Source organism: Enhydra lutris, unplaced genomic scaffold (genome assembly GCF_002288905.1).
Source record: "Enhydra lutris kenyoni isolate GAN:26980312 unplaced genomic scaffold, ASM228890v2 scaffoldscaffold7, whole genome shotgun sequence".
Lineage (NCBI taxonomy): Eukaryota > Metazoa > Chordata > Mammalia > Carnivora > Mustelidae > Enhydra > Enhydra lutris.
Window position 1 is genome coordinate 35,875,503 of NW_019154091.1, and position 21,359 is coordinate 35,896,861.

The following is a 21,359-nucleotide window of genomic DNA, read 5'->3' on the forward strand; positions in this document are numbered from 1 at the left end:
TGGCACTATACAAATATCCTATCAACCTTTTCTTAATGCTTTTAACATCTTTGATCTTTGCCTGATTCACTTACTGCATGGGGATTTCAAATTTTGTTACTCTATTTTTTTTTTTTTTAAGATTTTATTTATTTATTTGACAGAGATCACAGGTAGGCAGAGAGGCAAGGCAGAGAGATGAAGGGAAGCAGGCTCCCTGCCGAGCAGAGAGCCCGATGCGGGGATCGATCCCAGGACCCCGGGATCATGACCTGAGCCGAAGGCAGAGGCCCCAACCCACTGAGCCACCCAGGCACCCCGTTGTTACTCTATGTTAATGGCATTCGTCTCCAAAAAAAAGAGTTTTTCCTGGTAAACTGTAGTTCCTGCAGAAATGGTGGGATAAATGTAATTTTTCCTTAACTACTGGTTTTTAGAATAAGGAATTATGTAGTAGTACCTTCAGTGATAGCAAATGAGGCCCTTTTTTTGGTCCTTCTCTATAATTATTATGAATTCATGAACTTTTTTTTTTTAATTCAAAATGTTACCAGTTAGGGTGTATGGGTGGCTCAGTGGGTTAAAGCCTCTGCCTTCGGCTCGGGTCATGATCCCAGGGTCCTGGGATCGAGTCCCACATCGGGCTCTCTGCTTGGCATGGAGCCTGCTTCATCCTCTGTCTCTGCCTGCCTCTCTGCCTACTTGTGATCTGTCAAATAAATAAAATCTTTTAAAAAATGTTATTAGTTAATTGACCTTTTTGATGATCATATCATCTGAAATTTGGCTAATTTTGAACCCCTTCAAACTGTGTCACTTGTGTTTTAGGGACACATCTCCCTTAGTCTTTGAGTGCTTCCTTGATCTCTGACATAAAGATTGTGTGGGTTTTTAATTGTGTACATAGTGTCTTCACTTAAAACTTCCAGTTAAAATTCTGACAGTTTTTTTTCTTTTTGAAGATAAAATATTCAGAGCCACAATAAATAAATAAAATTCTTAAAATTCTGTAAGCTCTAAGTATCTCAGAAATCCTTAAGAATCCTCTGGAACATTAGAAGATGGAAAAAAGGGGTGCCTGGGTGGCTCAGTGGGTTAAAGCCTCTGCCTTCGGCTCAGGTCATGGTCTTAGGGTCCTGGGATTGAGCCCCACATCAGGCTCTCTGCTCAGTGGGGAGCCTGTTTCCGCCCCCCACACACCCCCTGCCTGCCTCTCTGCCTACTTGTGAGCTCTCTCTGTCAAATAAATAAATAAAATCTTAAAGAAAAAAAAAAAAAGATGGGGGGAAAAAATGTCAGTCAGAAAGGAACCAATTTCTTGTTTCTTGAGGACAAAAACACTAGCACCCCCCTCCCCACCAAAAAAACTGCTAGTACTTAACTCTTATTGGTATAGCCGAATTCTACTCTCAGAAAGGACAGGTTTACATTAGAGCTACATAAGAGACTCTCCACTTAATTTTTGGCAAGGAGATTGTTAATATCCCAAAGGAATCTTTCAGCTTGGAAAATAATCAGCCCATAGCACCTTCTCACCCTGCCTTAAGAAAAACAGTAGGCTTTTAATACATAATAGATTTTGAAAAAAAAAATTTTTTTTTTCATCATTAAGTGTACTTTTTACTATCACCTTTTTCCCTATCCCTTACCCTGTCCCTTACCCTTAACCACCCTTCTGGTAACCATCAGTTTGTTATCCATAGTTGAGGGTCTCTTTGTCTTTTTTTCATTTGCTCATTTGTTTTGTTTCTTAAATTCCACATATGAGTGAGATCATATGATATTTCTTTATCTGACTGGCTTCATTTAGCATAATACTCTCTGGCTCCATCCATGTCATTGTGAATGGCAAGATTTCATTCTTTTTTGTGGCTGAATAATATCCCATTTTATATATATGCCACATCTTCTGTAGCCATTCATCTATCAGTGGACACTTGGGCTGCTTTCATAGTTCAGCTATTATAAATAGTGCTCCAATAAACAGAGGGGTGCATGTATCCCTTTGAATTACTGTTGTTGAATTTTTTGGTAAATACCCTATCTATACAATTCTGGATCATAGGGTACTTCCATTTTTACCTTTTGAGGAACCTCCGTATTGTTTCCCACAGCAGTTGCACCAATTTGCATTCCCACCAACAGTGCAAGAGTGTTCTTTTTTCTCAACATCTATGCCAACACTTTTTTCTACTTTTTTTTTTTAAGTAGGTCCCATACCCAGCATAGAGCCCAGTGTAGGGCTTGACCTCATGACCCTGAGATCAAGACCTGAGCTGAGATCAGGAGTTGGGTACTTAACTGACTGAGCCACCCAGGTGCCCTTACATAATAAATTTTTTATCTCAAAAATAGAGGAATAACCCCCCCACACATTGCTTTTCTAAGATTCACTTATTATTGGCTGTTAATGCTTGATCATGCACTTAATCTAAAATGTAAACTCTGAAATATTTGTACTGAAATGTTCATCCCATTCCAAAATAAAATTAGATGAACAGTTTCACAAGGTGAGGTTTAAGATAAGTAAAAAAGGTAATAAATTTCTGAGAAAATGGAGTCAAATTGAGTGGTAGCACATTCATCTGCACTACCTGTTATATAATGAGTGTAGTAGAACTGTGGGGAAAATTCTACACATTTATATGCATGTATATACTGAATAACAGGGATCTTATATTTCAGTTTTATAAGCTCTACATCAAAGATAATGGTAGCTTTTGCTAACAGTGCCCAAGAGATGAGTAACATTTAAGGCAGAGTTGTGAGAAAAGTTGCTTTGCCTTTTTGGGCTCACATTGATTTATACCTGCCCTTCTTTCTAGCCTTGGTTCACCTTCTGCTTGTCTAAAATAATGAAGCATTTGTTTCTGATACAAGAGATGATGAATTTCTATTCATCAGTAATACCCAATAGTGTAGCATGCAGATCTGCACTTTGGGTAAAGTACTCCCATACTCCCAAGTTTTGGTGGCAACAGATAGGTGGTTTCTACTGGTGGTGTGGACAAGTGAGGGGGATAAATCTCCATTGCTTTCTTTAAGTTTTATGTGTATTTTGAGAGAGAGAGAGAGAGAGAGAGAAAATGCACAAGGGAGGGGGAGAGAGAGTCCTAAGCAGATTTTGTGCTAAGCATGGAGCCTGACTTGGGGCTCGAACTCATGAACCAGAGATCACAATCTGAACTGAAACCGAGTTGGCTGCTTAAGCAATTGTGCCACCAGGTGCCCTGAATTTACCACATTTCTTAAAAGTGCAGTTTAGGGAAATGTGATGAAAATGTAATGATGGTTGAATTTTTCTCTTGGCATTTGACAGTATCTTTTTCGGATCACTCAAACTTCTTAACGTTCAACCTTCCTATTTCTTCTGTTTTATTTAATGAATTTGATCATTCTCTCCTGATTATACTGACCTTTCTCATTTTTCACAGTATTACTTAAAAGTAGATTTTCCTAGGGGCACCTGGGTGGCTTAGTTGTGAAGCATCTGCCTTCAGCTCAGGTCATGATCCCAGGGTCCTGGGATCAAGCCCTACATCGGGCTCCTTGCTGTGTGGGAATCCTGCTTCTCCCTTTCCCAGTCCCACTGCTTGTGTTCTCTCTGGCTGTCTCTCTCCCTGTCAAATAAAATCTTAAAAAAAAAAGATTTTCCTTGTTTTTTTGGCTGATTTTTTTCCCCTTAGGTTTTCAGTTCCTTTCCCTTTTTCAGCCTATATATCCATTTCTTTAGCTATTATGTCGTGGGCAAATTCCAGTAAACAGACAAATAAGTAAGTATGCTTACATGTATACATACTCCACATTACCAATATGAATTATGTACACATATATATGTATAGTTTTAATACATATTTCTGCCTACAGAATAGTACTACTTTGATGTCCTCATGTTATCACCAAAATCTTTTATATCTGAATTCACATCTTCTGCCCTAAAATGGCTTTGCTTTTTTAACTTTCCCATTCTTCATGTCCTAGTTTAAAAACTTGTAACTCCCAGTCTGGTCATTAAGTTTCTTCTGACTTTAAAAAAATGGTTTTTACATTTGCCTTTTGATGCAAGTCACTGAGAAAACCTAAGAAATAGAGAAGTGCAGGTGTGCCTGGGTGGTTCAGTCAGTTAAGCGCCTCTCTCTCTCTCTCTCTTTTTGTTAAGCTTCTGACTCTTGATTTCTGCTCAGGTCATGATTTTGGGATCACGACACTATGTCTCAAATAAATAAAATACTTTTTTTTTTTTTAATGAGAAAGTGTAGGATTGCAGAAAACTGTGGTGCCAATCTCAAGATACCTGTAGCAGTACTATGAACAGTTACTAGAATCCCTGAAGACACTGACAAAACCTTACATCTCCCGATGACCACCTACCTATGTGCAACTGACCCTGGAGGATAATGTCTTCTACTTCTCTTTGACCTTTAAATTTTTGTGTAATTCTCTATTGGTGGTAGATTTTCAGAATTGAACCCTGCTGGTAAGGGAGTGTGGGAAGTGCTTCTAGATCCTGCCACATTGAGAAGGATTAAAAGATGGGATAGGGGCGCCTGGGTGGCTCAGTCATTAAGCATCTACCTTCGGCTCAGGTCATGATCCCAGGGTCCTGGGATTGAGCCCCAAATCAGGCTCTCTGCTCAGCAGAAAGCCTGCTTCTCCCTCTCCCACTCCGCCAGCTTGTGTTCCTTCTCTTACTGTGTCTCTGTTAAATGGCTAAATAAAATCTTTTTAAAAGGTGGGGGGGGGTGGATAGTGTGAAGTATCAGCAGGCAGTATGCAGCGCATACCCTCAGTTCCCTTAGAACAAATATAAATTCTTTAGCTTAGAATTTTGTATCAAGCAATTCCAGATCTGAGTAGTTACCTGAATGAAACAAAATCACTGTCTTGAAGATTTATCTGCATGCCCCGTGTTCAGTGCATTATTATTTATGATAGGTAAAATAGGAATAACCTAAGTGTTCATTGACAGGTGAATGAATAAAGAAAATGTGATATATATGTACATATATTTTAATATTATTCAGCCATTAAAAAGAATGAAATTCTGCCACTTGTGACAACATAGAGGACCTTGCAGGTATTATACTAAGAGAAATAAGTCACACAGGGAAAGGCAGATGCTGTACGATCTTAGATGTGGAATCAAAAAAAGCTGAACTCATAGGTACAGATCATAGATAAAGAAAACAGTTTGGTTGTTGTCAGTGGTGGGTAGTGGGGTGGGGGAAATGGGAAATGATGGTCAAACGGTACAGACTTCCAAGTTATAAGTAAATCTTAGGGATGTAGTGTTCTACTTGGTGACTGTGACTAACAATACTGTAATGTATATTTCTTTTTTAAAGAGAGCATGGGTGGGGAGGTGCAGAAGGGAAGGGAGAGAGAGAATCTTAAGCAGACTCCACACCCAGTGTAGACCCTGACACAGGACTCAGTCTCACAACCCTGGGGTTAAGACCTGAGCTGAAATTAAGAGTTGGTCGCTCAACTGACTAAGTCATGCAGAGACTCCTATATTGTATATTTTAATGTTGCTAAGAGAGTAGATCTGATCACAGAAAATTTGTAATTGTGAGGTGATAGATGTTAAGTAAATTTATTGCAGTGATCATTTCCCAATGTATTTCATGTAGTAAATCATTCTTTTGTACACCTAAAACTAATACAGTATTATGTGGCAGTTATACCTTAATAAAAACCTGTGGCTTTTCATGTTTGACACCTTAAATGACCAGCCTTATCTTTTACATTCTGTCAGTAGAAATTGTAGTTGTTGTTGTTTTTTTAAAGATTTATTTATTTATTTGACAATCAGAGATCACAAGTAGGCAGAGAGGCAGGCAGAGAGAGAGGGAGAAGCAGGCTTCCTGCCGAGCAGAGAACCCGATGGAGGGCTCGATCCCAGGACCTTGAGATCATGACCTGAGACGAAGACAGGGGCTTTAACCCACTGAGCCACCCAGGTGCTCCTGTAAAAATTGTAGTTGAACCACCTGTTTTTCTTACTGATCTTTTACTCTGTGACTTCCAGCTCCCGTAATTGTGAAGTTTTCTTCCTCTTTTCTTTAAACACACACATAACCTAAGTCTTATGCCCTACCTCAGGTGTTAACCTACTTTTCACTCCTATATCAGAACTTCCACATTTAAAAGTGTCTCTCCCACTAGAGTGGATTCTTCTAAGAATAAGGACCTTATCTGCCTTATTTGCCAATCTATTTCTAATCTTTACAAAATAATCTGACACACGGTAATTGCTTAATAGTAAGTGAATGAGTAAGGTATTGGTTGTATGGTTTATCTCTGAAAGGATATAATTCCAGTTAATTCACTAAAAAGAGAAGGAAATAAAACTTTAAATGTACTGACAGAGAAAGAGGTCTCTGGTGTAATTTTGAGTGATGAGAGAGAGTAAAATATTATTTTTCTATACTTAGCAGTGGGGAAAATATATACCACTGTTAACACTGAGTACCGGGGCACCGGGGTGGCTCAGTGGGTTAAAGCCTCTGCCTTCTGTTCATGTCATGATCCCAGGGTCCCAGGGTCCTCGGATCAAGCCTCGCATTGGGCTCTCTGCTCAGCAGGGGAGCCTGTTTCCCCCTCTCTGTCTCTGCCTGCCTCTCTGCCTACTTGTGATCTCTGTCTATCAAATAAATAAAATCTTTAAAAAACAAAACAAAACACTGAGTACCTAGGATGTTGATTGGGAGCTAAATACATTATATATTTTTTGTATTTGAATGTTTTAAAACAAGCATACTATTTTTTAATGCAAACAGTTTTTTTTTTAAAGACTTTATAATTTTTAAGTAATCTGATAGCCAACTTGGGGCTCAGACTTACAACCTGGAGATCAAGGATTACATGCAGTCCCCAAGGAGCTTCCCGGGCTCCCGGGTTTTGGATTTTTTTTTTTTAAAGAATACATTTTAACAGGTGTTGAATAAAATGCAACACCTAAGCGTAAAATCATAACAAAAACCATAAAAGAAGGCAACTTCCTTATTTTTTGCTTTATCTAAAATGAACATATAAAAATATAATAGAGTTAATCCCATTATATAATGTTAGCATACAGTGTTGTATTAATTTCAGGTGTACAGTGTAGTGCTTCAGTTCCATACATCGATTTGCCTTTTAATGTATTTTTTTAAGATTTTATTTATTTATTTGACAGAGAGAGATCACAGGTTGGCAGAGAGGCAGGCAGGGGGTGGGGGGAAGCAGGCTCTGAGCAGAAAATCTTTCGTATTTGGATCTTGTTCACTTTCTCTAACTTAAAGTTCGACTAATTTGCCTGTTTAAGAAAGCAGTATCTGAAAAGTTACATTATTATTGACAGTGGAATTATATATTTTTACTCTTATGTTTCTCTAAATGTTTTTCTTTTCCCATTGCTGAAAAAAAATTAGAAACTTGTGGTCTCCTCTGACCCTCAGTGGTACCTGTAATCTACTGTATTCACAGTGTCTGGCACTGTCCACTGTGGCCTTTCTTAGCATTTTTACCTGCAGAAAAACTTTGTATGGCACGATTGTGTTGATCATATTGTAAATCTAAGTATACATCTCACTGGAATAATTAATTGTATGTTGCACTGTGCTGTGTAGATAGTTCCTGTTGGAAAAAAGAGTTGAAGTTTATTAAAGCCAGAAAGTATGAGAGTCTATTATGTTAAATTCAGTAAGGGAAATCCAAAATCTTGCATTTTTTTTTCTTTTTAGGAAAGATGTATTGTGAAAATTGTTAACATAAAAGTGATAATTTAGTTCTAATAGTCTTCTATGATTACACTAATGTAGCCTAGAAATAGCTGTGTCTTTAGGAAAGTATGGTCTGGTTTTTGATTTTTATAGGTAAGTACAGAGCAGATATGATCTCATGAATGTTCTGATGTGTAACATTTGCCTTCAGCTTTTGAAATGGAATGGGTCTGAGAAATTCAGAAAGTATGACTATATAATCTTCATATTCTTTTATAATAATTTGAGGTCCAAAAGACTGCATTTTTAAACAAGTTACTATTAATGCATTGGCCCATGTAGCAAAAAGATATTTGATTATCTTACAAATTGTTAAATACCTTTTTCATGAATTTTCTCAGTATTGTAACAGCAGCTTGTCAAATCCAAGCGTATTTGAATGTAAGCTCCCATAATTTGAAACTGAAATAGTATTGTGGTTCTGTATATTATGTTAAAAAAATTAAAGAATGGAAACCTTAAAAAAAAAAAAAAAAAACAAAAACTGAGCAGAGAGCCGGATGCAAGGCTTGATTGACCTGAGCTGAAGGCAGAGGCTTAACCCTCTGAGCCACCCAGGCACCCCCTCCCCGTTTTTTTTTTTTAATTCAGCATATGTATCTGGACATTTTTTCTGTCTCTGAACGTAGAGATTATGACGGTCTTTTTAGTTTTATTAAGTAACCTCTACACCTGATATGGGGTCTTGAACTCATGATCCTGAGATCAAGAGTCCCAGGCTCTACCAACTGAGCCATCCAGGTGCCCCATGACTTTTTTTTAAAGGCTTTTTGGTGTTTCATTTTATTGACACATACTAATTTAATCACTGCAGGAATTTTTCTCAAGTTTTCCTTTTTCTTGTAAAGAATATAAGGAATGTCTTGTTCCAGTGAAATCTTAACAAAATTGTACTTTTAGTTTTGTGACCCAAACTCGTAAATATTTTGGTATATTCCCTTTTAATAGTCTTGGCTTCCTTCCTATGTATTTCAGGTCTGCGGATCAATGGAGAACTAATAACTGCCTATCCCCAAGTGGTGGTAGTGAGAGTACCAACCCCTTGGGTGCAAAGTGATAGTGACATAACTGTTTTGCGCCATTTAGAGAAGATGGGATGTCGGTTGATGAACCGACCTCAAGCCATCCTGAACTGTGTTAATAAATTTTGGACTTTTCAAGAGTTGGCTGGCCATGGTGTTCCTCTGCCAGATACTTTCTCTTATGGTAAGTTCACTAATAAGAATTTATAGCCCAAGTTTTACACCACTTATAGTACTGAAAGCTGTACTAAATTAATAGGGTTATGTGATATAAGGAAATTGTGAACATGAAGGAATTTCTTATAGAAATAGCTTTCAGTCTTAACAAACTGGGCCCAAGAATTATATATTCTGCGTTAAGATTTAATTCCATGATATTGTAGAGTGGATTTAGCAAACTTTTTGCAAAGGGCCAAACAGTAAATATTTTGCACTTTCTGGGCCGTTAAGTTCTCTCTTGTGACCCTCAGTAATGCTGCTGTAGTGTGAAAGCTGTGTTCCAATAAAACTTCATTATAAAAAAAGACACTGGACCAAATCTGTCTTAAAGGCCTTAGTTTGCCAATGCCACGGTAAAAGATAATACAATTTGGTGACATCTCTGTTTAATGTCTGATTATCCTCATCAGCATTTTCGTGATAATTCTTCAAAAATTGTTTTCTTTTAAGAAAATGACAGTATTCTAGGTATACTTGAAAACCAGTGCTTCCAAAACTGTGTATGGTAAAGGTAAAGGGTCTTTTTTTTTTTTTTTAAAACAAAAATGTTGGGTTTAAGTACTTTTTTTTTTTTTTTTTTTTAAGATTTTGTTTATTTATTTGACAGAGAGGGACACAGTGAGAGAGGGAACACAAGCAGGGGGAATGGGAGTGCAGGGAGCCTGGTGTGGGGCTTGATCCCAGGACCCTGGTATCATGACCTGAGCCGAAGGCAGCTGCTTAACAACTGAGCCATCCAGGTGCCCCTTTGGTTCAGTACTCTTATGAAATATGATAAAAATGTCTGAGCAATGCAAGATGGCTATAAAAGCTTCCAGTGCTACCCTTTTCATATTTATCTGGTCACATATCAGTAGCGGAGAAGTTACAAGCAGGCACAGGTTACCGGACAACACTTTTGAGTAGCACTGCCATAAATAATACTATGTTAGTATATTTCCTGTCTGTCCAGTTCTTTTGTTTGGAAAGGATCAAACTTACTATAAATCATCACAATTTTCCATAAAGACAATTCTTCAAATAAATATTCAGTAGTGTTCTTGGAGAGTCAATGAGGCCTCTTTAAAAAAAAAATTATTTATAAGTGAGAGAACACGCACACGCACACACGTGTGGGGAGGAGCAGTTGGAAAGGGATGTGCAAACTCTGCACTGAGTGTGGAGCCCGACACAGGGCTCAGTCTCATGACCCTGAGATCGTGACCTGAGCCAAAATTTAGAGTTAGATGTTTAACTGAGTGAGTCACTCAGGGGCCCCAACTTAAATATTTTACAGAAAGGAGCTCCCCAAGTCTGTATGGCATGTGTGGATACAGTTGCTGATTTTAGCAATTGCACAAGAAGAGACAATATGAATAGTTTGAGAATTCTGTCAGATGCTTTTGGGATCTAGCTTATATTAGGAGTCTATACTTCAGATTTCAGGAAAGTGGAAAGGAGAAAAGGGTTAAATTAACAAATGTTACCTATACTCTAATGCTGAAGGTTTAAAATTAGGGGATAGAATCATCTAATGTCTCTAAGCTGCAAATGTATGGTAATGCAGTTGATTAATGAACTTTTTCCGGGTTAAATTCTTTTATATCACCATGCTGAGTTTTTACAGCTGTAGTTCATTTTTGCTCTAATCTTGTTACTGTATCATTTGTTCTTAGGCAATAAAAACAGTAAAGGATAAAATTTAACTCATGGGTACTGGGTGGCTCAGTGTAGAAAGAACTAATTAATGGAGATAAAAATTAATTTGTATGTTTCATGAGAGGGAGAGAACACAGGTAGCGTCAACCTTGGATAAGTCTTGTAAACAGACTTACTCTTCTGTTTCTTAATCTAAATCGGGCAATGAGTACGCTGAAGAAGAACTTGGTGCTTCTTTTATCTTGTGTAGCGGAAGAATGAGGGATAAAAATATAAAATACTGTATAGAATTAGGTAACTGAGCGGAAAGATAATTAATTTTTTAAGTTTGATATTAGAATATTCATAGTTTAAGATAGCTTTCATCCTTTTTTTTTTAAATAAGTGTGATTTTTTTTTTTTTAAGGATTTTATTTATTTATTTGACAGAGAGAGATCACAGGTAGGGAGAGAGGCAGGCAGAGGAAGAGGGAAGCAGGCTCTCCACTGAGCAGAGAGCCTGATGCAGGGCTCGATCCCAGGACCCTGAGATCATGACCTGAACTGAAGGCAGAGGCTCAACCCACTGAGCCACCCAGGCGCCCCCTTTCATCCATTTTAAAAGGGGTTATTTTAAACTAGTACTTAACTGTCCTTATAGCTTTTTAAAAAATATTTATTTATTTATTTATTTGACAGAGAGAGAGAGAGAGAGAGCGATCACAAGTAGGCAGAGGCTGGCAGAGAGAAAGGGGGAAGCAGGCTCCCCGCCGAGCAGAGAGCCTGATGCGGGGCTCAATTCCAGGACCCTGAGATCACGACCTGAACCGAAGGCAGAGGCTTTAACACACTGAGCCACCCAGGCACCCCTCCTTACAGCTTTTTAAAGTAGGCTCCATGCTGTGCATGGGGCTTGAATTCAGAACTGTGAGATCATGAGGTCAAGACCTGACCTGAGATCAAGAGTTGGATGTTTAACTGCCTGAGCCACCCAGGCAGTTTTAACTTTTCTTTTCTTTTTTTTTTTTTTTTTTAAGATTTTGTTCATTTATTAGCGTGTGAGAGAGAGAGAGAGTGAGCAGTTGGGAGAGGGAGGAGCAGACTCCCAACTGAGCAGGGAGCCTGATGCGGTGCTCAATCCCAGGACCCCAGGATCATGTCCTGAGCTGAAGGCAGATGCTCAACTGACTGAGCCACCCAGGCGCCACAGGCACCTGTCAACTTTTAATAACTTTCTTTAAGAAAAACAAAATTTAGCCATCATGTTCTTAACCTTCTACCTCCTCTGTGTTGCTGACTTTAGTATAGATAAAACTTACCACAAAACACCTGTGTTACTGTTCTTAATTTCTTTTTTGTTCAAACCAGGTGGTCATGAAAATTTTGCTAAAATGATTGATGAAGCAGAAGTACTGGAGTTTCCAATGGTAGTGAAGAATACACGAGGTCATAGAGGTGTGTATGAATTGTTCCTATGGTACATCATTTTGAAATTACTCGAGAATTAATAAGGTTGATTATACAAAACAAATTTTTCTTAATCTGATCAATGTTGTTATTATTTTCTTTGTATTTCCTATGGTTATTGACTAGACAGTAGTTTTACCTGTTGAAATACATAGCTTTTGAAGGACTTTGGGAGAATAAAAGGAAATTGTTGGTGCATGGTACTTCAGACTTCTGGAAGTCTGTTTTGGCTAGAAGCTATTTCTGTTCATTTAGTGGTTGTCCTGTAGATTTTAAGGTGCATATTTAATTTACACCAACTTTCAAATTATATCTTTATCTTCCTCTTTAATAATGCAAGGACCTTAGATCACTAATTCCAGTGATCCCTGTCCCAATTTATATAGTTTGAATACTTAAGTATATAAAGTAAAGCTATGAAGCTATAGAAGAAAGTGTATAAAGATACCTTAATGACTTCAGAGTAAGGATTTCCTTATTTTTTTAAGATTTTTATTTATTTGACAGACAGAGAGCACAAGTAGGCAGAGAAGCAGGCAGAGAGAGAGGAGGAAGCAGGCTCCCCGCTGAGCAGAGAACCCGATGTGGGGCTCGATCCCAGGACCCTGAGATCATGACCTGAGCTGAAGGCAGAGGCTTTAACCCACTGAGCCACCCAGGCGCCCCCAGAGTAAGGATTTCTTAAGGCATAACATTTTCATGAATCCAAGTACTTCATAAAGCTTAATGCCTTGACAGTATGGCAGCCAAGAAGTCTTAGGGCTCCACAGAGAGGCTCCAGTGAACACAGAAGCTGCATGATCTCTTATGAATTAGCCTCAGAAGTCACAGAAAAGGTTCTGCTGTGTTCTGTTGTTTGAAGCAATCACAGGCCCGCCTTGATTCAAAGGGAAAGGACAAAGATTCCCCCCTCTTCTCGGTGGGAAGAATGTCAAAGGATTTATACCCCCTTTTTTTTTTTTAAAGGATTTTATTTTATTTTATTTATTTATTTATTTATTTATTTATTTGAGAAAGAGGGAGAGAGATCATAAGCGGGTACTGGGACAGAGGAAGAGAGGGAGCCTAATGCAGGGCTAGATCCTAGGATTCTAGCATCATGACCTCTGTTGAAGGTAGATACTTAACTGACTTAACCACACAGGTGCCGCACACCCATGTTTGAAAAACAGCCACTTGTGGGCACCTGGGTGGCTCAGTGGGTTAAGCCTCTGCCTTTGGCTCAGGTCATGATCTCAGGGTCCTTGGATGGAGTCTTGCATCAGGCTCTCTGCTCAGCAGGGAGCCTGCTTCCCCTCCCTGCCTACTTGTGATCTCTCTCTCTGTCAAATAAATAAATGAAATCTTTAAAAAAAAAAAGCTAGCCACTTGCTTTGGCACCAAAATTGACAAATACAGTAATGGAATTGACTAGTGAACTCAGAAATAAAACTAGGTATGTAGTAACATACTGCTAGTTTTTTCTATGCAAATGTTAACATATATTGTATAATAATATATGACTCATTTTTACTCAGAGGGAAATGTTACGCTAATAAATAAGGCTGGCATTATTGGCTGACCTAGAGGAATACAAATGTTAGACCACTGCTTTATGACATATACCAAAATAAACTCTAGATTACTGTAGGAATTAAGAGAGTGGTAGGAGAGAATTAACTTTATACACATTTTTGCATTGTTTCACTCATTACCATAACTGTTACTTAGGTTAAAAGAGCAGGTTGAGACTCAAGAAGATGCAGGTGGTGCACATCAACTGTGAGCAGTTTGACTTACATATATTTTTTATTCTTTTTCAACCACAGGCAAAGCGGTTTTCTTGGCCCGAGATAAGCACCATTTGGCTGATCTAAGCCATCTTATTCGCCATGAAGCTCCATACCTATTCCAGAAGTATGTTAAGGAGTCTCATGGACGAGATGTCCGTGTCATTGTTGTGGGAGGCCGTGTGGTTGGCACCATGTTACGTTGTTCAACAGATGGAAGGATGCAAAGCAACTGCTCACTAGGTAAAAACAATACCGGTGTCTTTCTAGTATATATAATACTATAGCTTCTCCAGTGAGTATTCATATGTAACTACAGGTAACTTAAGATAAACTTAAGATAAACTTAAGTTTAAAAACATTATCTTTCACTTGTAACTATGATCAGTAGTTATAATATAATTATATTATTATATGAATATAATAAATACACTTTTGAGTTTTCTAATAATAAAATTGGTTTTCTCTGAAACATAAATTTGCTTTTTACCCATGTTCAATTTTTTTTTAAATTTTTTTTAAGATTTTATTTATTTATTTGACAGACAGAGATTACAAGTAGGCAGAGAGGCAGGCAGAGAGAGAGGAGGAAGCAGGCTCCTCGCTGAGCAGAGAGCCCGATGTGGGGCTTGATCCCAGGACTCTGAGATCATGACCTGAGCCGAAGGCAGAGGCTTTAACCCACTGAGCCACCCAGGCGCCCCTACCCATGCTCAATTTGTAACCCAGTTCACACTTGTATGAAATGTCTGACCAGAGTTAAAGATTCCATCTTTGGTGATAATACTTAATTTGCATGTAATTATGTTCGCTCAGGCTGGGTCCTAACCTGTTTTACCCATTGGTCAAAACAAGATTACTGCTTTTGATTTACTTTACTGTGTATTTTCTTGATCTCTTATTGTTAAAGTACCTTAGAACTTAGTCTGGGTTTTTTCCCTGTGTATTTTGTTTCCTTAGTCATCTGATCTGGATTGTGACTTTAAATACTATCTGTGTTGTTATTTTCAAATTTATATCTCCATCTTGGGCTTTCTTTCTGAACTCCCAAGTACATAAAAATAGCTGCCTGTTCAGTTATCTACCAGTAGTTGCATAACACAATCCTGTGCAAAAGTGAACTCCCCATATAACTCCCCCTCCCAGTGTATTTCATCCCCAGTTTTCTCCTTATCATGTAACGGCAACTCTGTCTCTCCAATTTAGACCAAAATCTTTAGTCTTCAAGTCTTATACCACAAATCAAAGCTGTCATATTTCAGTTTCTTTATTTCTACTCTCAAAGTGTATCCAAATCTGACAATTTCTCATTATCTCTGCCATTAATATTGTCTTACCATACTTGGATTACTTGTAGTAGCCCCTAATTGGTTGTTTTGCTTCCATCCTTACTCTCTTACAGTCTAACACCTCAGTGATGTGATAGATCTTTTTAAAATACATCTCAAGTCAGGCTTTGTTTAAAATCCTCCAGTGGTTCCTTGTTTCATTCAAAGTATAGTAGTCTATAGTGGTCTTACAGTAGACTAACAGTCCCTGCATGATTTGACCCCTAGTTATCGCTGAGATCTACAACTACAGCAGTAAATCTCAGAAACATAATGTTGAGCCAAAAAATGAAAGTCTTAGAAGAGAATACTTATAGTATTCCATTTATATAAAATTTAAATATATGTAAAATCAGTCAAATTTTGCTGGGAATATAAATTTATACAGTAAAGTGTAAAGAAAAACAATATTGACAAGTGTGAAATTCAGCATAGTGCCATAGAATAGGAGCACAGGGAATTTGAAAGGTGATCGTGATATAAAGCCTCTTTTGTATTCTTGAAAAAATAATTTCTGCCTCCTGGCATTAGTTCTTCATATCCCATTTTCCATCCCATCATATTATGCTTATTAGCAGCTGCAGAGCTGAATGGCATCTTTTCATTTCTGGGACACCTTTACCTACTTACTTTTCTACCATGAAATTTAATTAACAATTTTTATGCTTTAAGCAAAGAAATTACAAAGGTAAGTTAATTATATATTAAGTAATACTTTTTAAATTTTGAAGTAACTGAGACTTACAGGAAAGTATGAAGGATAATATAAAGGATTTGTTTGTACACATTAACCAGCTTGCAAAATAAGTTGTTGATTTAGTTCTCTGTTGACTCCCTTTCCTGCTCATTTCTCCCTCTCTTCCCCAAGCTCTGAACTTACTGTTTCTCTTTCCCTTAAACGTACTTTCAGTTCTTCTGTCTTCCTAAACAAGATATTATTTCATAAGTTATAAAACCTTATATAAATGATTTATAATGATATATATATATATTTCAAAGATTGTATTTATTTATATGAGAGAGAGAGCATGAAAGGAGAGAAGGCAGAGAGAGAAGCAGACTCCCCGCTGAGCACAGAGCCCGATGCGGGACCCTGATCCTGGGACTCTGATCCTGGGACTCCAGGATCATGACCTGAGCTGAAGGCAGTTGAACCAACTGAGCCACCCAGGCACCTCCCCCCGCCTTTTTTTCCACTTAGCATCATTTTTGAGATTCATCTATTCAACATTTTAGCAGTAGTTGACTGATTTTGCCTGCTGCATAATTTTACCTTTTGACTGCTTCCAATTTGGGCCTTTTATAAGCAGTGTTGCTATGAAAATTTTTTTGTGTCTTTAGATACAGGCCCAAGAGTGTTTCTACGTTAACCCATTCACTCAAAAGTGGGATTTCTGTATCCTAGTGAGTTATACAACTTCACCTTTACTAGATATTACCAAATGAGTGTCCAGAGTCGTTATATGTTTCTTATAGTGCCACCTTTTTGCCAACTTGGGATATTGATAGACTTTAAACATTTTGTCAGCCTGGTGTGATGGTATATCATGTTATTTTAATTTGTACTCCTGACCCTATCCGGCTATCTTTTCTGAATTGCCTGTTGAGGTCTTTGACCTCCTTTATTATTGGGGTTTTTTTGTTTTGTTTTGTTTTTTTAATATGGCTTGGAAAAGAGTCCTTTATGTACTTCAAATCCTTCATCATTTACATGAATTGTAAATGCAGTTTTTCATCCCAGCTTATGATATCTCATCTTTTTTTTTTTCTTCCAAAGATTTTATTTATTTTAGAGAGAGAGGGGAGTCCAGAGAGAGAAGCAGATTCCCTGCCCACCAGGGAGCCCAACCATCCCAGGACCCTGAGGTCTCGACGTGAGCTGAAAGCAGCTGCTTAACCGATTAGGCGCCCCTCAGGCACTCCTCATCTTTTTTGGTTTATATATTTTAGTGAATAGAAATTTACAGTTTTAGTATCAAGCATATTTATGGTTTTCTTTACATTATTTTTTATTAAAGAAATTCTTTTTCACCCTGTGGTTGTATTCTATTCTTATTACAGCTCTCTAAAATTTTTTGAAGTTTAGCTTCCATGTTTAGGTTGTTAAGCAACCAGAAATTGATTTTGTTCTTCAGTGTAAGGTAGAGATTCCCATTTTCTTTTTTCCAAATGAGTAACACCTGGTTTTCCCAACACTATTTATTGAATGGCCTGTTCATTACTGATTTATAATGCCATCTTTCTTCTGTTTCAGGGTCCTGTGGTCTGTTATATACTCTTCATTCCCTGTATGATTAGCAATCTAAATTCCTCTACCATTATGCCTACTGTCTGGTAGAGCAAGAGTACCTCTGCCTTATTCTCTAAAATTAAATGCCCTCATTATTCTGTCCCCAGGGAGGCCTTTTTTTTTTTTTTTTAAATAATCCTGATATTTATTTTTCCATCTTTATTGAGATATAATTGACATATAACGTTGTGTAGTTTGAAATGTACAACATAGTGATTTTATATATGTATGTATTGCAAAATGATTACCACAATAAGATTAGTTAACACATCCATTACTTCATTTATTACTGGTGTGTGTGTGGTGAAAACTTTAAAAAAAAAAACTACTCTCAGGACGTGTGGGTGGCTCATTCGGTTAAGTGTCTGATTCTTGATTTTTGGCTCATGTCAGTATCTCAGGGTTGTGAGATCAAGCTCCATGTTGTGGGGCTCTGTGCTTGGCAGGGAGTCTCCTTCTCTCACTCTCTTTGAAATAAATAAGATAAATCTTTAAAAAAATCTACTTTTAGCAATTTTCAAATACATAATATAGTATTATTAACAATAGTTATCATTCTATACATTATATCCCCAGAAGTTATTTTATAACTGGAAGTTTATACCCATTGACCACCTTCACCCATTTCCCCTGCCTTTCCCCTACCCCCATTCTGGCAACCACCCAATCTGTTATGTGTTTCTGTGAGCTTGTTTGTTTGTTTAATTCCACATATAATCATACAGTATTTGTCTTTCTCTGTTTGACTTTTTTCACTTAGTATAATGCCCTCAATATTTATCCATGCTACAAATGGTAGGATTTCTTTTTTTTTTTTTTTAATGGCTAAAAAAAATATTCCTTTGTGTGTGTGTGTGTGTGTATCTCATATATTTTTAAAAAGATTTTATTTATTTATTTGACAGAGAGAGATCACAGGTAGGCAGAGAGGCTGGTAGAGAGAGGGTGGGGAAGCAGGCTCCCTGCTGAGCAGAAAGCCTGATGAGGGGCTCCATCCCACGGTCCTGAGATCATGACCTGAGCTGAAGGCAGAGGCTTAACCCACTGAGCCACCCAGGTGCCCCTATATCTCACATTTTTAAAATATTTATCATTGCAGTGTAGTGGACATACTAGTTTCAGGTGTACAACACAGTGATTTGATAATTCTGTAAATTACTTAGTGTTTACCACAATAAGCATAGTAATCACCATATAACATTATTACAATGTTATGACTATATTCTTCATCTATACCTTTATCTCCATGACCTATTTATTCATTTATTTATTTTTTATAAAGATGTACACATGTTTGCATGGGAGGGCAGGTGGAGAAGAGGAAGGGAGGAAAGGAGAGATCCTGGGGGCTCAATCTCATGAACCCAAAATCACCTGAGCTGAAACCAGTTAGGTGCTTAAGGACTGTGCCACCCAGGCGCCTCCATGACCTCTTTGTTTTATAATTGGAAGTATGTACCTCTTAATCCCCTTCACCTATTTTACCCAGCCCCCACCCTCTCCCCTTTGGCAGCAGGTTGTTCAGAGGCCTTTTTTTATATGCATATTCTCTTACATTCAATATTTATAGAAAAAGTAACTATACCTCTCAAGTTTTGGTACTATAGTAAGTTCTTAATGACTATTAACTTCTTTAGGTATTGCTAGGTATTGTTAGTATTCCCATTTTATTTCAGAGATGAGGAAGGCCCAGAACAGTTAAGTAACTTGCTTGAGATAACAGATCTAATAATGGTGCAGCCAGAATGCAAATATACTATTTGGCTCCAGAGTTGTGCTCTTAACAACTCTTTGAATATGTTGATTTCCAAAATTGAAAAAATTACATGGATTACAGATACCATTTAGATTTCCAAGTAAATTACATGAATTTAGCTTTTTTTTTTAAACTGTTAATCTGTGTGCCTCTGTACTCTTCTTAATGTTTATTAACTATAATATGATCTCAGTTATGTGTAATTATGTAGACACATCTGATGGATAGTTAACTAAATGTTAGATAATTATGGTTAGTACTGGAAATGAGCTTTCAAGCTATTTTTGCAAAGACTTTTGATTTTTCCATAATGAATAGGTTTTGGTCGACTTTAAAACATTTTAGTTTTATACACAGAAATAATTTATAAAATTATTTAAATATCATCCTTTTCATCCTCCCCCCTAATTTTCCTTACCTCTTCTACTCCTTTTACCTACTGTGTACATCTGTCCCTTTATCAATTTGCACTTATTTTCAGTTTTTTGCCACTGTGAGCATTTACTTTAAATACATATCTTTGTGAATAATGCTTTTACATACTGGTACTTTTGTGTTGAGGAGTCTCAAGATTAGTATTGCTGGGTCAAAATATTTTAATTGTTAGAGATGTAGCCAGATTAATTTACCAGAAGGCAAGAAGTGTATTTCTACATCTAACATATTAAAATACCCTTTTTTCCTCTCCCCCTCATAAGAACTCTTACTTTTTTTGTCTTAAGTTTTTGCCCATTTAATGGAAGTTAAATACTATCTCACTGTTACTTTAATTTTTTTAAGATTTATTTTTTATTTTTTATTCATTTATTTGACAGAGAGACAGAGATCACAAGCAGGCAGAGAGGCGGGCAGAGAGAGGAGGAAGCAGGCTCCCCACTGAGCAGAGAGCTCTATGTGGGGCTCATCCCAGGACCCTGAGATCATGACCTGAGCTGAAGGCAGAGGCTTAACTCACTGAGCCACCCAGGCGTCCCTGTTATTTTAATTTTATTTCCCTGTTAATGATGGGCATATTTTTCATAGCTTCTTGGTAATTTATATGTACATCTATATGAATTGCTTTTTATCATATTTGTCATCTCTTTTTGTTTAACATTTCCAGTAACCACTAAATGCCTGCTATAGAGCCCTCCTCCTCTAATCTCAGTTGAACAACCCAAAATGCCACATTTCAGTTTCTAAATTCTCCCCCTTTTGAGAACCACTGCTTGAGAACCTCTAGAACAGTGTTAAGTAATGAGTTTAAGTATCTAAGTTTCTGATTTTCATTGAGATTGTTTAATGTTTTGCTATTTAGAATATTTAAGTAGCTTCATTCTCCTAGAGTTTTTAAGTAGGAATGATTGTCTAATTTTATCCTATGCCTTTTGGAATCCTTGTATTGATAAAATCATTAGTGTGTTTTCCACCTTTAATTTCTTGATGCATAATGGATTATGTTGATAAATTTTAAATTTAAAACAGTCTTTGGACTATTCTTGCATTTCTAGAATAAACCTTTAAATAGGTATTAGCATATTTTAAAATTGGGATTCCTTTAGTATTTTATGTAAAATATTTACATCTGTTTTAATAATTGAAGATTGGTCTGTAATGTTACTTTTTAAAATGTCTTGATCACTTTTGATATCAAGGTTATATAACATTGGTTTTAGTCAGTGTATTGGGGGAATTTTCAGTCTTTTACTAGGGCATTCTACAGGTAAAGTTGACATCGGAATAAGGGATAGCTAAAGACAACTCCACTTTGAACCCATCAGGTCCTGATTCTTTTTGTAGAAGTAGCTCATCTATCACCTTTCCCGTCTCTTCTGTAATATTAGTTGGCCTGTTTAATAAAGTTTGCTTCTTCTTCGATCAGTATTGGTGATTTCTCATTTGCTTAGAAATCAGCCATTTGTTTTAGGTTTCAGTCTCAGTTTCATGAGCTGATTGCTTATGTTTACTTGAATTTCTCTTTTGTCTGCAGTTCTGTCTTTGATATCATTCATAATTTTGTCAAAGTAGCATTTGGATTTTTTTTTCTCCTTTCTATTTTTTTCTATTCTAGTCATTCAACCTTTTATTAAAACTCTATTTTCTTTTTCTAAGAGTACTTAATTTCTTCTTTCTAATTTCAAAATAAAAATTTTGGTATGAAGTGTTT

The 21,359-nt window shown here is 37.1% G+C and overlaps 1 protein-coding gene across 1 annotated transcript in view; it reads left to right on the plus strand.

Annotated features, from left to right (window-relative positions):
* The window catches only part of LOC111142053 (ribosomal modification protein rimK like family member B), a 158,493-nt gene that overhangs the window by 135,298 nt on the left and 1,836 nt on the right, over positions 1-21,359 (plus strand). Inside the window, exons 3-5 of the mRNA XM_022494992.1 lie at positions 8,721-8,951; positions 11,972-12,058; positions 13,879-14,082. Coding sequence (XP_022350700.1) covers positions 8,721-8,951; positions 11,972-12,058; positions 13,879-14,082 — 522 coding nt within the window. The remainder of the gene's footprint in view (positions 1-8,720; positions 8,952-11,971; positions 12,059-13,878; positions 14,083-21,359) is intronic.